The sequence below is a fragment of the Agelaius phoeniceus genome, chromosome 23, assembly GCF_051311805.1.
Source record: "Agelaius phoeniceus isolate bAgePho1 chromosome 23, bAgePho1.hap1, whole genome shotgun sequence".
Classification (NCBI taxonomy): Eukaryota; Metazoa; Chordata; class Aves; order Passeriformes; family Icteridae; genus Agelaius; species Agelaius phoeniceus.
The window spans coordinates 4,993,455-5,006,612 of NC_135287.1; the positions used below are offsets into that span (position 1 = coordinate 4,993,455).

General features: G+C 40.0%; 1 protein-coding gene and 1 long non-coding RNA gene across 3 annotated transcripts in view; one reads left to right on the forward strand and one right to left on the reverse strand.

The window, feature by feature from the left end:
- On the forward strand, nucleotides 1-1,116 carry LOC143695618 (uncharacterized). Its single transcript, XR_013185012.1, has 2 exons — nucleotides 1-39; nucleotides 595-1,116. It is a non-coding gene; the product is annotated as an uncharacterized LOC143695618 (long non-coding RNA).
- The window catches only part of UBASH3B (ubiquitin associated and SH3 domain containing B), an 81,685-nt gene continuing 69,391 nt past the window's right edge, over nucleotides 865-13,158 (reverse strand). For both annotated transcript variants that reach the window (XM_054647506.2, XM_054647507.2), the window contains exons 8-14: nucleotides 12,811-12,931; nucleotides 11,080-11,202; nucleotides 8,864-8,956; nucleotides 6,820-6,964; nucleotides 5,343-5,449; nucleotides 3,328-3,437; nucleotides 865-1,838 (exon numbers count right to left, since the gene is read on the reverse strand). In XM_054647506.2, the coding sequence (XP_054503481.1) occupies nucleotides 1,701-1,838; nucleotides 3,328-3,437; nucleotides 5,343-5,449; nucleotides 6,820-6,964; nucleotides 8,864-8,956; nucleotides 11,080-11,202; nucleotides 12,811-12,931 (837 nt within the window). In that variant the 3' untranslated portion in view covers nucleotides 865-1,700. The remainder of the gene's footprint in view (nucleotides 1,839-3,327; nucleotides 3,438-5,342; nucleotides 5,450-6,819; nucleotides 6,965-8,863; nucleotides 8,957-11,079; nucleotides 11,203-12,810; nucleotides 12,932-13,158) is intronic.

A 13,158-nucleotide genomic window follows, 5' to 3' on the forward strand; every position in this document is an offset into this window, starting at 1 on the left:
AATTTATTGATAATTCATCACCAAAGCTGATAATTTTAGGTAATTCTATCACCAAATAATTTATAATTTATTGATAATTGATAATTTATCACCAAATAATTGATGATTTATCACCAAAGCTGAAAATTTTAGATAATTCTATCTCCAAGTAATTTATAATTTATTGATGATTTATCACCAAAGCTGATAATTTTAGATAATTCTAATCCTAAAAAACCCCTGCTCTGCTGCCACTTTGGGTTATAAATACCCACTCTGGTGTATTTTGGGTTTTTTTTAGCATCCTGCAGGCTCTGGCACCAAAGGATTCCCCTTGGGATCCCAAACTTCTTGGTTAGAGATGGAAATTCTCCTTTTCCACCTTCCCCCCCATCCCAACCCTTCCCTCCTTGGATAAACACATCAAATGTTGTTCCTAAATTGAAATGTGCTGGTTTTTGGTTTTTTTTTTGTAGCTGTTTTGTCTTTATGACAGGTGGAACTTGGGAATGGAGGGTGAGGAGGAAAAGCCCTCAGAATTCCATGGAATTCCTGCTGAATTCCAGCAGCTTTTCCATCCCATCACTCCTGGAGCATCCTGCACCATCTCCCCAGGGCTGCCAAAGGGACACAGAGCCACTCCTGAATGGCCAGCACAAAAAATCCCAATAGAAAAGGGAAAAAAAACCAAAAAAAACCCTTTTCCAAAGCCTTCTGAAAGGAATTTAAACAGCACAAACCTCTGGGCACACGGGTGGGTCTCAATAACCAAAATAAAGGACTAAAAACCCCAAATCTGAACTTCCTAAATCCCTCAGGTTCGGCTGGAAAAGTCTTCTTTTATTTCCACTTCAAACAAATCCCTCCCAGCTTTTGTTGTGCTGAACTTTTGATGCCCAAACTCCACCTGGAACCGATGTGAAATTCGGAATTTTCCTCTGAGCCAGAATTTTTGCTTAATATTGACCAATCTCTCATTTTCCCTGAATATCAACCAACAAATCCCTCCCAGCTTTTGTTGTGCTGACTTTTGATGCCCAAACTCCACCTGGAACCGATGTGAAATTCGGAATTTTCCTCTGAGCCAGAATTTTTGCTTCATATTGACCAATCTCTGATTTTCCCTGAATATCAACCCATCTCTGCACAATATCCAGCACATTTTGAGCACTCCCATCTTCGCTCAGAGGAGAGGAACAACCTGGTGCGGCCTGCAGAGGCAGCCCTGGACTCAATTCCAGCCTTGGGGAAGGAATATTTTTTTTTGATTTTTTGATTTTTTTGGATTTTTCTGGGAGGTGCTGAGGGTTTGGGGACTGGGAGTGGAGCAAGCACGAGGTGCTGAACAAGGCTGCAGACACTTTGCAAAAACAGCAGCGAGAAAACGACCCCAGCATCCTGCCTGACACATTCTCATGGTCCCTACAGTGAAAGTGTCACCAGAGCTGCTCCAAGGTGAGGAAACCAACCCCGAGCTGTGCAAGAGCCTCGAGCTGTATTTGAATTTATTTTTCCCCCCCCCATTTCGCTGTAAACGAGCTGATTTACAGCCCATTTAAACGCAAAAAGACTTTTTTTGGCAGGGCCGCGGCTGTGTGAGGTGCGCGGGGCAGGTGAGGAGGGCTTTTCCTGCTGGCCATAGAGCACGAGGAGGAGGAAGAGGAGGAAGAGGAGGAAGAGGAGGAAGAGGAGGCGATCCCCAGCGCTGGAAGGGCTGTCCCCTACTCCTGCAGGAGCGTTTCTCTCCAGTTAAAGCCTCCGGTCGGTCCGTGAGTGAGAGGGAGGATGGGAGGGTCCGTGAGCTGCCACACACCAGTGTCCCCCAGCTCTTCACAGGAGCAGAAGCCCAGGTAGGGAATCTGCGAGGAGAGAGGTGGGAATTAAGGCAAAAAAAGGCAGGATTTGACCCTGCCCTGCCACTCCAGGATCTCACCCTTTTTTTTCTCTCTTTCCCTCTCCCAAAGTCCATTTTCAGATGGCGATCGACAGACTGTGCACCACGAAAATAAAACAGATTACACCCTTGGAATGTGGGTTTGAAAATGCAGTTTTGAATGGAATGTAGCTTTAAAAATGCAGTTTTAAGAAGGTAGTTTTAAGAAGGTAGTTTTAAGAATGTAGCTTTAAAAATGCAGTTTTAAGAATGTAGCTTTAAGAATGTAGCTTTAGGAAGGTAGTTTTAAGAAGGTAGGTTTAAGAATGTAGCTTTAAGAATGTATCTTTAAGAAGGTAGTTTTAAGAAGGTAGTTTTAAGAATGTAGTTTTAAGAATGCAGGTTTAAGAATGTAGGTTTGAATGCAACGTAGTTTTAAGAATGTAGTTTTAAAAATGTAGTTTTAAGAATGTAGTTTTAAGAAGGTAGTTTTAAGAATGTAGGTTTAGAATGCAGGTTTAAGAATGTAGGTTTAAGAATGTAGCTTTAAGAAGGTAGTTTTAAGAAGGTAGGTTTAAGAAGGTAGGTTTAAGAAGGCAGTTTTAAGAATGTAGGTTTAAGGATGTAGGTTTGATTGCAATGTGGTTTTAAGAATGTAGTTTTAAAAATGTAGTTTTGAATGAAATGTAGTTTTAAAAATGTAGGTTTAAAAATGTAGGTTTAAGAATGTAGTTTTAAGAAGATAGTTTTAAGAAGGCAGGTTTAAGGATGTAGGTGTGAATGCAATGTGGTTTTAAGAATGTGGTTTTAAAAATGTAGTTTTGAATGAAATGTGATTTTAAAAATGTGGCTTTAAAAATGTAGGTTTAAGAATGTAGTTTTGAATGAAAGGTAGTTTTGAGAATGTAGATTTAAGAATGTAGTTTCAAATGGAATGTAGTTTTAAGAATGTTGGTTTAAAAATGTAGTTTTAAGAATGTAGGTTTAGAAATGTAGTTTTAAGAATGTAGGTTTAAGAAGGTAGTTTTAAGAAGGTAGTTTTAAGAAGGCAGGTTTAAGAATGTAGTTTTGAATGCAATGTAGTTTTAAGAATGTAGTTTTAAGAATGTTGGTTTAAGAATGCAGGTTTGGATGGGATATAGGTTTAAATAGGGACCAGCTCAAGGCAAATGTGGTCCCAAACCAGCCCAGCTTTGGGGGAAATGTGGGTGTTCCTGCAGCTCAGGAACATTTTTGTTCCTGTTTTGTTTGAACTTTGGGGGAATACGGATGTTCCTGCAGCTCAGGTGGGCATCTGGCCCCACAAAGCACAAACAGTCCCTGCACACCCACCTCAGGAGGGTCCCTGGCCCCACACTCTGCCCCAGCCCCTCAAACCTTTCTCCCTCACCCTCCTGACTCCTGAAACTCCTCAAACTCAGGCCAGGCCCTGCTCCAGCAGATCTCCTCTTGTTCTTGGCCCTGCTGGCCCTCACCTTTCGGACCATCTGTACAAAATCCTTGGAGTTCTGGGGTGACAGCCCCTGGAGCTGGCAGGTGCAGGCCTCCAGGGAGGATGCATGAGCCACGATCAGGATGTTGTTTCCTGAAATAAAATGAGAAACACAACCTGAGGAGGGACCTAAAGCCAGGTTTAGGGGCTGGTGCCCCAGATCAAGCAGCCTTTTAAAATAGAATTGTGGTCACATTCACATTTTCTGGAAAATCCCTTTGCTCAGGATTTTTCTCTTGGGAAGCTGAGAAGCCTCAGAGAAAAATGAAAACAATAATTATGTGATTTGCTTCTCCTGTGTTTTGCTGCTTTGGAATGTGGTTGGACATTGTTACCAACTGCTCATTGTTTGATTGGTTTCACGTGAATTGTTTTGACTCATTGGCCAATCAGGGCCAAACTGTGTCGGGACTCTGGAAAGAGTAATAAATTTTCATTATTATATTATATTATATTATATTATATTATATTATATTATATATAATATTATAGCCTTTTGTCTGTATACTTTCTGTATTCTTTAGTATAGTTTAGTATAGCATAATATAATATAGTATAGCATAATATAATATAGTATAGTATAATATAATATAGTATAATATAATATAATATAATACAATACAATACAATAAAATACAATACAATACAATATAATATAATATAATATAATATAATATAATATAATATAATATAATATAATATAATATAATATAATATAATAATAAATCAGCCTTCTGAGAACACAGAGTCACATTCCTCCCTGCCACAGGGCACCCCACAAATACAATAGAGAACGAAGGGGAAAATGGGATTTGTTAACATGTTTAGAGCATTTCTCAATTTTCAGGGTAGTGCTTAACTCACTCCTATTGGTTTGAAAATGCTTTCTGGAGAAAACAAGAATTCCAGTGAGATTTTAGCTGTGCTGGGAAGCAGATGCTTTTTGCCCACACAAAGATTAATTCCTGTTCCAACAAACACTTTAATTTCACTGGCTGCCTTTGCACAGCGGCAGCTTTGCCTTTCCATTTCTGAGATCCTTTACGAGCAATGCCCCACTGTGCTCTTGAATTTTGGGTGCAAACCATTAAAATCAAAGCTTAGAATGCAGACACAGGTCAGTGAGAGGAAATCAGTGAAAACATCAGAATTTAGGGATTCTCAGAATGTTGTGGATCAACAATAACAGATAGGGGTTTAAAAAAACTAAGAATTTCAACATTTCAATATATTGTATTTGTAGAAATAAGGTTTGTAGAAATAATGTTCTAAGGTTTTTATGGGAATATAATTTGGAGGAGGGGCTCAGATAGGGGAGGGAAAATGCCCCATTTAGTGCTGAGAACACAGAGCAGAGGGCAAATAATTCATTTATTCCCTTGGGAATAAATTCCCACCATTCCAATGGCTCGGGATCCCTAAAATATTTCTGCTATTTGACTTTCTGGCCCTCTCTTGTAAGGTGATGTATCTGAAAAATAATTCATTGATTTCCTTGGGAATAAATTTACATCATTCCAGTGGGATCCCTAAAATAAAATAATTCTGCTATTTGACTTTCTGGTCCTCTCTTATAAGGTGATGTATCTAAAAAATAATTCATTTATTCTCTTGGGAATAAATTCCTATCACTCCAATGGGTCTGGATCCCTAAAATATTTCTGCTATTTGACTTTCTGGCCCTCTCTTGTAAGGTGATGTATCTGAAAAATAATTCATTGTTTCCCTTGGGAATAAATGAATTCTCTTGGGAATTTCCATTTATTCCCTTGGGAAATAAATTCCTATCACTCCAATGGGTCAGGATCCCTAAAATAATTTTGCTATTTAACTTTCTGGCCCTTTCTTGTAAGAGGAGTGTATCTGAAATTAGAGCTCAGGACTTTCCAATGCTTCTGGGAGAGAGGATGAGAGATTCAGGGCTGGGAATTCATCCCCTAAGAAGGAAAGATTTCAGGAATATTGGAATTGTTCACCCCCTCTGCAGCACTCACTCACCTTTGCCTTTACATTCACTGATGATTTCCTTCGTTACTTGGTAGCTTCTGCTTATGTAGGAGTCGTAAGATTCAGAAACCACCAACTTGCTGACAGGAATATGAGGTCTGGGAGGAGAAAAACACAGTCAGGGAATGGTCAAAATCAAGAATTCTAACTAACTGCAGGGTTTGGGAGGAGAAAAACACAGTCAGGGAATGGTCAAAATCAAGAATTCTAACTAACTGCAAGGCCTGGGAGGAGAAAAACACAGTCAGGGAATGGTCAAAATAAAGAATTCTAACTAACTGCAAGGCCTGGGAGGAGAAAAACACAGTCAGGGAATGGTCAAAATAAAGAATTCTAACTAACTGCAAGGTCTGGGAGGAGAAAAACACAGTCAGGGAATGGTCAAAATAAAGAATTCTAACTAACTGCAGGGTTTGGGAGGAGAAAAACACAGTCAGGGAATGGTCAAAATAAAGAATTCTAACTAACTGCAAGGTCTGTGTAACCTCCATGATCAGGAGGAATTGCCAGTGATGTGGGAAATTTGGTTGATAATGAGCCAAAGTTTATTTTATATGTATTTTTCTATATAATGATATTTATATAATTTCTATATAAATATATATAAATAATATTATTATATAATATATTTATCTATATGTTTCATATTATATATTATAGAATTTTCAGGTCATAGATATGTTATATATATAGCTAGATAACTATCTAATATATATATATGACCTGGAAATTATATATAAATATATATATTTATATATTTTTATTTATTTAAATATATATTTTTGTGTGTGTGTGTGTATGCATGTATGTATGTAAAATATAAAAATAGATATTTATATATAATTTTCAGGTCATATATATATAAAAATATATATTTATAGATATCATTTAATATATATATATATACACATACATATATACATACATGTACACACACACATACATATACACACACAGATATAAATAAATAAATAAATAAATAAATAAAAATATATATTTATATATACTTTTCAGGTTATATATTATATATATTTAATATATATCTAGATAGTATTTAATATATCTATATACACATACATATACACACACATACACACATATATACATACATATACAAACACACACAAATATATATTTAAATAAATAAAAATATAAATATATATATATTTATCTATAATCTCCAGGTCATATATATATATTAGATATATTTATAGATATTATTTAATATATCTACATACACATACATATATACACACATATACATATATATAAAAATATATATATATACACACACATATACACACACACACAAATATAAAATACAATATAAAAATATATATTTATATCTAATTCCAGGTCACGTTCAGCACAACATCTGGAGCCTGCTCTGAGTTTCCTTTGAGACCCTGAGCATCTCTCCCAGTCCTGAGCAGCGCTGGGTGCCCAGAGCAGCCCCAGCCCCTGGTACCTGTAGGTTGTGTCCACGCTGAGCGTGGCTGCAGCCAGGTCTGCAGGGGGGATCCAGGCGGGCAGGGAGCTCCCCGACACCCACTTGGTCCATTCAAACAGGCCGGGCTCCACCCGGATCTTCAGGCTGTTCTCCTGCTGCATGCCTGGGACACACCAACAGCACAGGGAGGGAGAGAGCAGCTTTAATGCTTCAATGTTTGTTAACAATGAAAAAAATATTAATTAAAAATTAAAAAATAATACATTTATTTCATGTATATGGTCCACTCGAACAGGCCGGGCTCCACCTGGGTTTTCAGGCTGTTCTCCTGCTGCATGCCTGGGACACATGGACAGGGGGCAGGCAGCACAGGGGAGGGAGAGAGCAGCTTTAATGCTTCAGGTGTTTCTCAATAATTAAAAAATTATTCATTAAAAATTACAAATAATTAAATTTATGTCATGTATATGGTCCACTCGAACAGGCCGGGCTCCACCTGGATCTTCAGGCTGTTCTGCTGCTGCATGCCTGAGACACCGACAGCACAGGGAGGGAGAGAGCAGCTTTAATGCTTCAGGTGTTTGTTAATAATTTAAAAATTATTCATTATAAAAACTAAAAAAAATTAAATTTATTTCATATATATGATCCACTTGAACAGGCCGGGCTCCACCCGGATTTTCAGGCTGTTCTCCTGCTGCATGCCTGGGACACACGGACAGGGGGCAGGCAGTAGTGGGGAGGGATAGAGCAGCTTTAATGCTTCAGGTGTTTCTCAATAATTAAAAAATTATTCATTAAAAATTGAAAATAATTAAATGTATTTCATGTATATGGTCCATTCGAACAGGCCGGGCTCCACCTGGATCTTCAGGCTGTTCTGCTGCTGCATGCCTGAGACACACCGACAGCACAGGGAGGGAGAGAGCAGCTTTAATGCTTCAGGTGTTTGTTAATAATTTAAAAATTATTCATTATAAAAACTAAAAAAAATTAAATTTATTTCATATATATGATCCACTTGAACAGGCCGGGCTCCACCCGGATTTTCAGGCTGTTCTCCTGCTGCATGCCTGGGACACACGGACAGGGGGCAGGCAGTAGTGGGGAGGGATAGAGCAGCTTTAATGCTTCAGGTGTTTCTCAATAATTAAAAAATTATTCATTAAAAATTGAAAATAATTAAATGTATTTCATGTATATGGTCCACTCGAACAGGCCGGGCTCCACCCAGGTTTTCAGGCTGTTCTCCTGCTGCATGCCTGGGACACACAGACAGGGGGCAGGCAGCACAGGGGAGGGAGAGAGCAGCTTTAATGCTTCAGGTATCTGCTAATTTATTGATTTTCTATGGGAAATTAAATGTATATTTAATATATGCCCTACAATTGATTTGTAAATAATGTTAAAATTATTAAAATAAAAATTATTCATTATAAAAATTAAAAATAATTAAATTTATTTCATGCATATGGTCCATTCAAACAAGCCGGGCTCCACACGGATTTTCAGGCTGTTCTCCTGCTGCAATTAGAAAAGGGCTCCTCATGGATTGTGCTGATATAAAATATATTGCTATGGAAATAATGATTGCCATTCACTTAATAGATAATAGTAATTAATTTAATTATAATAGAATAATAGAATAGAATAATATATATATAATAATATTATCTATAATGAAATAGAATAGAATAATAGAATAGAATACATAATAGAATAATTAAATAAAATAATAAATAAATGAAATTAACAATCATTTTATTAATCAATAAATTAATAACAACCTATATATTAACAAATAACATTTTAATGAATAAATGATGAATTTAAATAAATTAAATAAATTAAATTTATTTCAATAATTAAATAAAAATGATATAATAAGATACCAATATAATAACATACCAATATAATAATATATAATAATACAATAATTAATTCAATAATAAAATTAATACTAATTACCATTCCCCATGGACTTAGGCCCATGCTTTGTCTCTGCTTGTCAGTGTTTTATGCAGCAAACGAGGAGACTCCAGCCTGTCCCTGTGGCTCTTACCTTTCAGGATGTTGTGGGCTGTCTGCACACAGCGCAGCGATGGCGAGCTGTAGATGTAGTCTACAATGGTGTTGGTTTCTAGCAAGGCTTCACCTGCAAGAAAATGTCCCCTCAGAGCCTCAGATGCCACCATCAAAGTGTCCTTGGACCCATTTATTGCCACCAGGAAATTGTGCCCTCAAACCCCTTTAATTCTCCACAAAATGTGTCTTTGGACACCTTTACTGCCAGCAGCAAAGTGTGTCCCCAAACCCTTTTAATGCCACCAGAAAAGTGTCCTCAGACCTCATTAGTGCCACCAGCAAAGAGTCCCTGGACCCCTTTAATGTCACAAATTGTGTGTCCTTGGACCCCATTAGCAAAGTGTGTCCTTGGACCCCTGAATGCCACAGCAAAATGTGTCCCTGGACCCCTTTAATGTCACAAATTGTGTGTCCTTGGACCCCTGAATGCCACAGCAAAATGTGTCCCTGGACCGCTTTTATGTTACAAATTGTGTGTCCTTGGACCTCTTTGATGCCATTAGCAAATTGTGTCCTTGAACCCCTGAATGCCACCAACAAAGTGTCCTTGGACCTCTCCAAAGCCACCAGCAGAGTGTCCTCAGGAAAGGGTGTCTACAGACCCCTCTAATGCCACCAGCAAAGTGTCCTTGGAGCTCTTAATGCCACCCAAAATGTGTCCTTGTCCCCTGAATGCCAACAGCAAAGTGTCCTTGGAGCTCTTAATGCCACCCAAAATGTGTCCTTGTCCCCTGAATGCCAACAGCAAAGTGTCCTTGGAGCTCTTAATGCCACCCAAAGTGTGTCCTTGTCCCCTGAATGCCAACAGCAAAGTGTCCTTGGAGCTCTTAATGCCACCCAAAGTGTGTCCTTGTACCCTGAATGCCAACAGCAAAGTGTCCTTGGAGCATTTCAATGCCACCCAAAGTGTGTCCTTGTCCCTGAATGCCACCAGCAAAGTGCTGTGACACTCACAGGGCCCCTTCTGTCCTATGCAAACCCCGCTGCCATGTGCAGCCTGAGCATCCTCCTGCTGCTGCTGCTGCCCTGTGATTTGTTTGTGTTCAAACAAGGCAGGATAATTTTAGCTGCCCCAGTTTGGATGTGACCAGCAGGGAGTGCTCAGAAGGATTTGAGCTGGAAATGCTCAGAGCTCGTGTGTTGGAGGGGCTGGGCTCCCCATCACAGCTCTCAAGTTGTGCTGCTTTACTGACAAAGGGTTTTCTGTCTGTGCACAAACCAGCAAGCTCAGGGATGAGGATGGGGAGGGTGGGAGAACACTGGAAATGATTTGTGACAACAGAAAGCCAGGCAGACTGATAAAAGGATACTGGTATGGCAAACTGGGGGAAAAAAGCAGATTTTGCAGGAGGTGACAGCCACACTGCTGCAGTGCTCCACAATGTGGATAATAACAAAATCCTCCCAATGCACCACCCTTTGATGGCTCTGATTTCCCCCATGTCCCACATTTCTGCTTTGCCTTCTCAGCTGCAGCAGCTGAGGGAGATGAGGTTTCCTTTGGAAGAGGGAAATTGCTGGGGAAGGTGAAGAGACTTTGCAAAGCTCCTTGCAAGATTTAAATCCTGTCAGCTCAGGGCATCCAATCCATTTTTTCTGCCTTGCACTTTTTGTTTCTCTGATGGGGGGGAAGATAATGGGAGGAAGTGGGAGGAAGTTAATGAAGTTTCATGGGCAGGATCCTCATGGAACCATGGAATGGTTTGGGTTGGAAAAACCAAAAACCCCCTGGGCAGGGACACTTTTCACTACCCCATGTTGCTCCAAACCCTCTCCAACCTGGCCTTGAACACTTCCATGAATGGACAACCTGTGCCAGACTCATGGGGAACAATTCCTTTAAACCCTTGAAAGATTTAAATCCTGTCAGCTCAGGGCATCCAATCCATTTTTCCCTGCCTTGAATGTTTCCTTTCTCTGATGGGGGGAAGATAATGGGAGGAAGTGGGAGGAAGACAGTGAAGCTTCCTGGGCAAGATCTTCATAAAGCCATGGAATTATTTGGGTTGGGAAAAACCAAAAACCCCCTGGGCAGGGACACTTTTCACTACCCCATGTTGCTCCAAACCCTGTCCGACCTGGCCTTGAACACTTCCATGAATGTGCCACACTCATGGGAACAATTCCCTCCCAAAAATGCCCCCCCAATCCCCCCTGTTCAGCTGCAAGCTTTGCCTGCTGAGCAGCACTTACCCACGAGCCTGGCCTGGGTGCAGCCCAGCACGGTGATGGGAGCATCCTTTTCATAATCCCTGAAACCACCACTCCTCTGAGGTAAGTTGTGAGGCATGTTCAGGTTGCTGCGCATGTACCTGCCTGCAGGGAGAGGTGCCAGCCTGGAATTATTCCCCCAGGCACAGGCAGGAACATCACACCTGATTTTCCCCTCTCCCACCACCTCAGCTGTGCTGTGCAGGTCCTGCCTAAGCCTGGCTCATGAGCAGGTTTTTTTCCCCCCATGTAAATCCATCAGTGATCTCAAAAAATTAAATGAAACGCCTCTCACCAGCTCAAAATCAGCACAGAATGTTACTAAGGGTCTAAACTTTTTTTTTTTTTAGGACTGATTTCCCCAAGGGAATGTCATTTCTATCCCACAACAAACATTCCACTTTTACAGGAGGTTGGAATATCAGAGTTTAGAAAGAAGGGAGTTGTGAAATCATCCTTTCACTACGAGGTTTTGAATAGAGGAATCTGTCTTTTAGGACAGATTTCTGATCAGCTCTAAGGCCAACACAGCCTGAAGTTATAATTTGTTCACTAGTCTGAAACCTGAGCATAACACTGGGTTGAAAACACCAATTTATGCCCCCAAAACCACTCTGAGCAGTGTTATTTTCATTTAACAAGTGAATGGCTCCATTTCATGAGAGTCAGCAGTGCAAAATTTTTCTTTGATGGCAGCAAATGTTTTCATTGAACACTGACTACCAACATCATGACTGCATTTTCTCTTTGGTGATGTAACTGTAATCACTCCTGCAATGTTTCCCCGAATATTGCCAAATGGAGGATTTCCTCCCTGCACGACTTGCTGCTGCAGGCTGCACAAAAATCATCATTTTGTGTTAAAACCCACAGCTCCCACCAGGCAGTGGCCACTTCTCTTTCCTCCATGAAATCCTGGGATAGCCCCAGAGAACAATAAAGGTGAATAACAAAGGGCAGAACACCTCAAAGTTCCAGCAGCAAAGGCTCCACTTCAATGTTACAGCCGATTTTTGATCCAATTTTCCAAGTTATTGTGTTTTATTCTAATTGGTAGAATAAAACGAACTGAATTATTAGAAGAAATTTAGAATTACTAGAATTCTAACTTTCTTGCCAGTCAATTCATTGGTTGGAAGGTGCCTGTGTGTGCATGTGCTGAGAGTCTTTACACAGGCGTTTGCAATTTTTCTTTATGGATTCTTACAGGACAGATTTCTTCCTTTTCACAGATTCAAACTGTCTTTTGACAAGAACAGATTGTTATGCAAAGCAATTTTCATGGTTCTTTTCCATGGGAACTTAACAGGCTGCCTGTTAACTGAGCTGAAGTAGCAAGGCCTGACTTTATAATGTGGAAGAGTTTTACAGTGACTTCTGTGAGCCAGACAGGAGTTTGATAAGAGGATCCACGTTTACCCCTGAAAGAATTTCCTACCAAGGTTGTAGAATCCAAGAAAGAAAGAAGGATAAATAGGAGAAACCTGCAACTCTCTATTCCATAAGCACTTTGTTTGTCTTTCCTGACCAATGGGTAAAGTGTAAACTGAAGAGTTTTGTAAGAATGTATAAAAAGCATCCATGCTGTAATAAAAACAGGTTTGGAACCTTCTGAAAATAGAGTGTAGCTTTGTGTGCTGACCATCTCAAATAGGACATTACAAGGCATTTTTTTAATAAGTTTTTACCCTACATGCAACACCCTGGGCTCACCTTTGGCATCGAAGCACTGGGACAGCCAATACTTCCCAAAAACCACATCCATCCTCTCTCCATGCCTGCACACGAACAGGCAGCGCTTCTGAGGGCCCGGCTGGCTGCTTATCCTCAGGGGCTGATGGTGGGGAAGATGAAACAGGAAAGCCTTATCAATGTGATTGTCTGGCAAAAGATTTTGGGAATATGGAAACTATCAGTGAGATTGAAATGAAAGCAAGCTTTGAGATCCCTCAGTTACTGAACAACTGGAAAACAATGGTGTGGCTGCTGAAGGTGATCCCCTTTTGATGGAACAACACCCTCTGCTTGCAGGCAGGCCCAAGGGGCAGAGCAGACCCTACA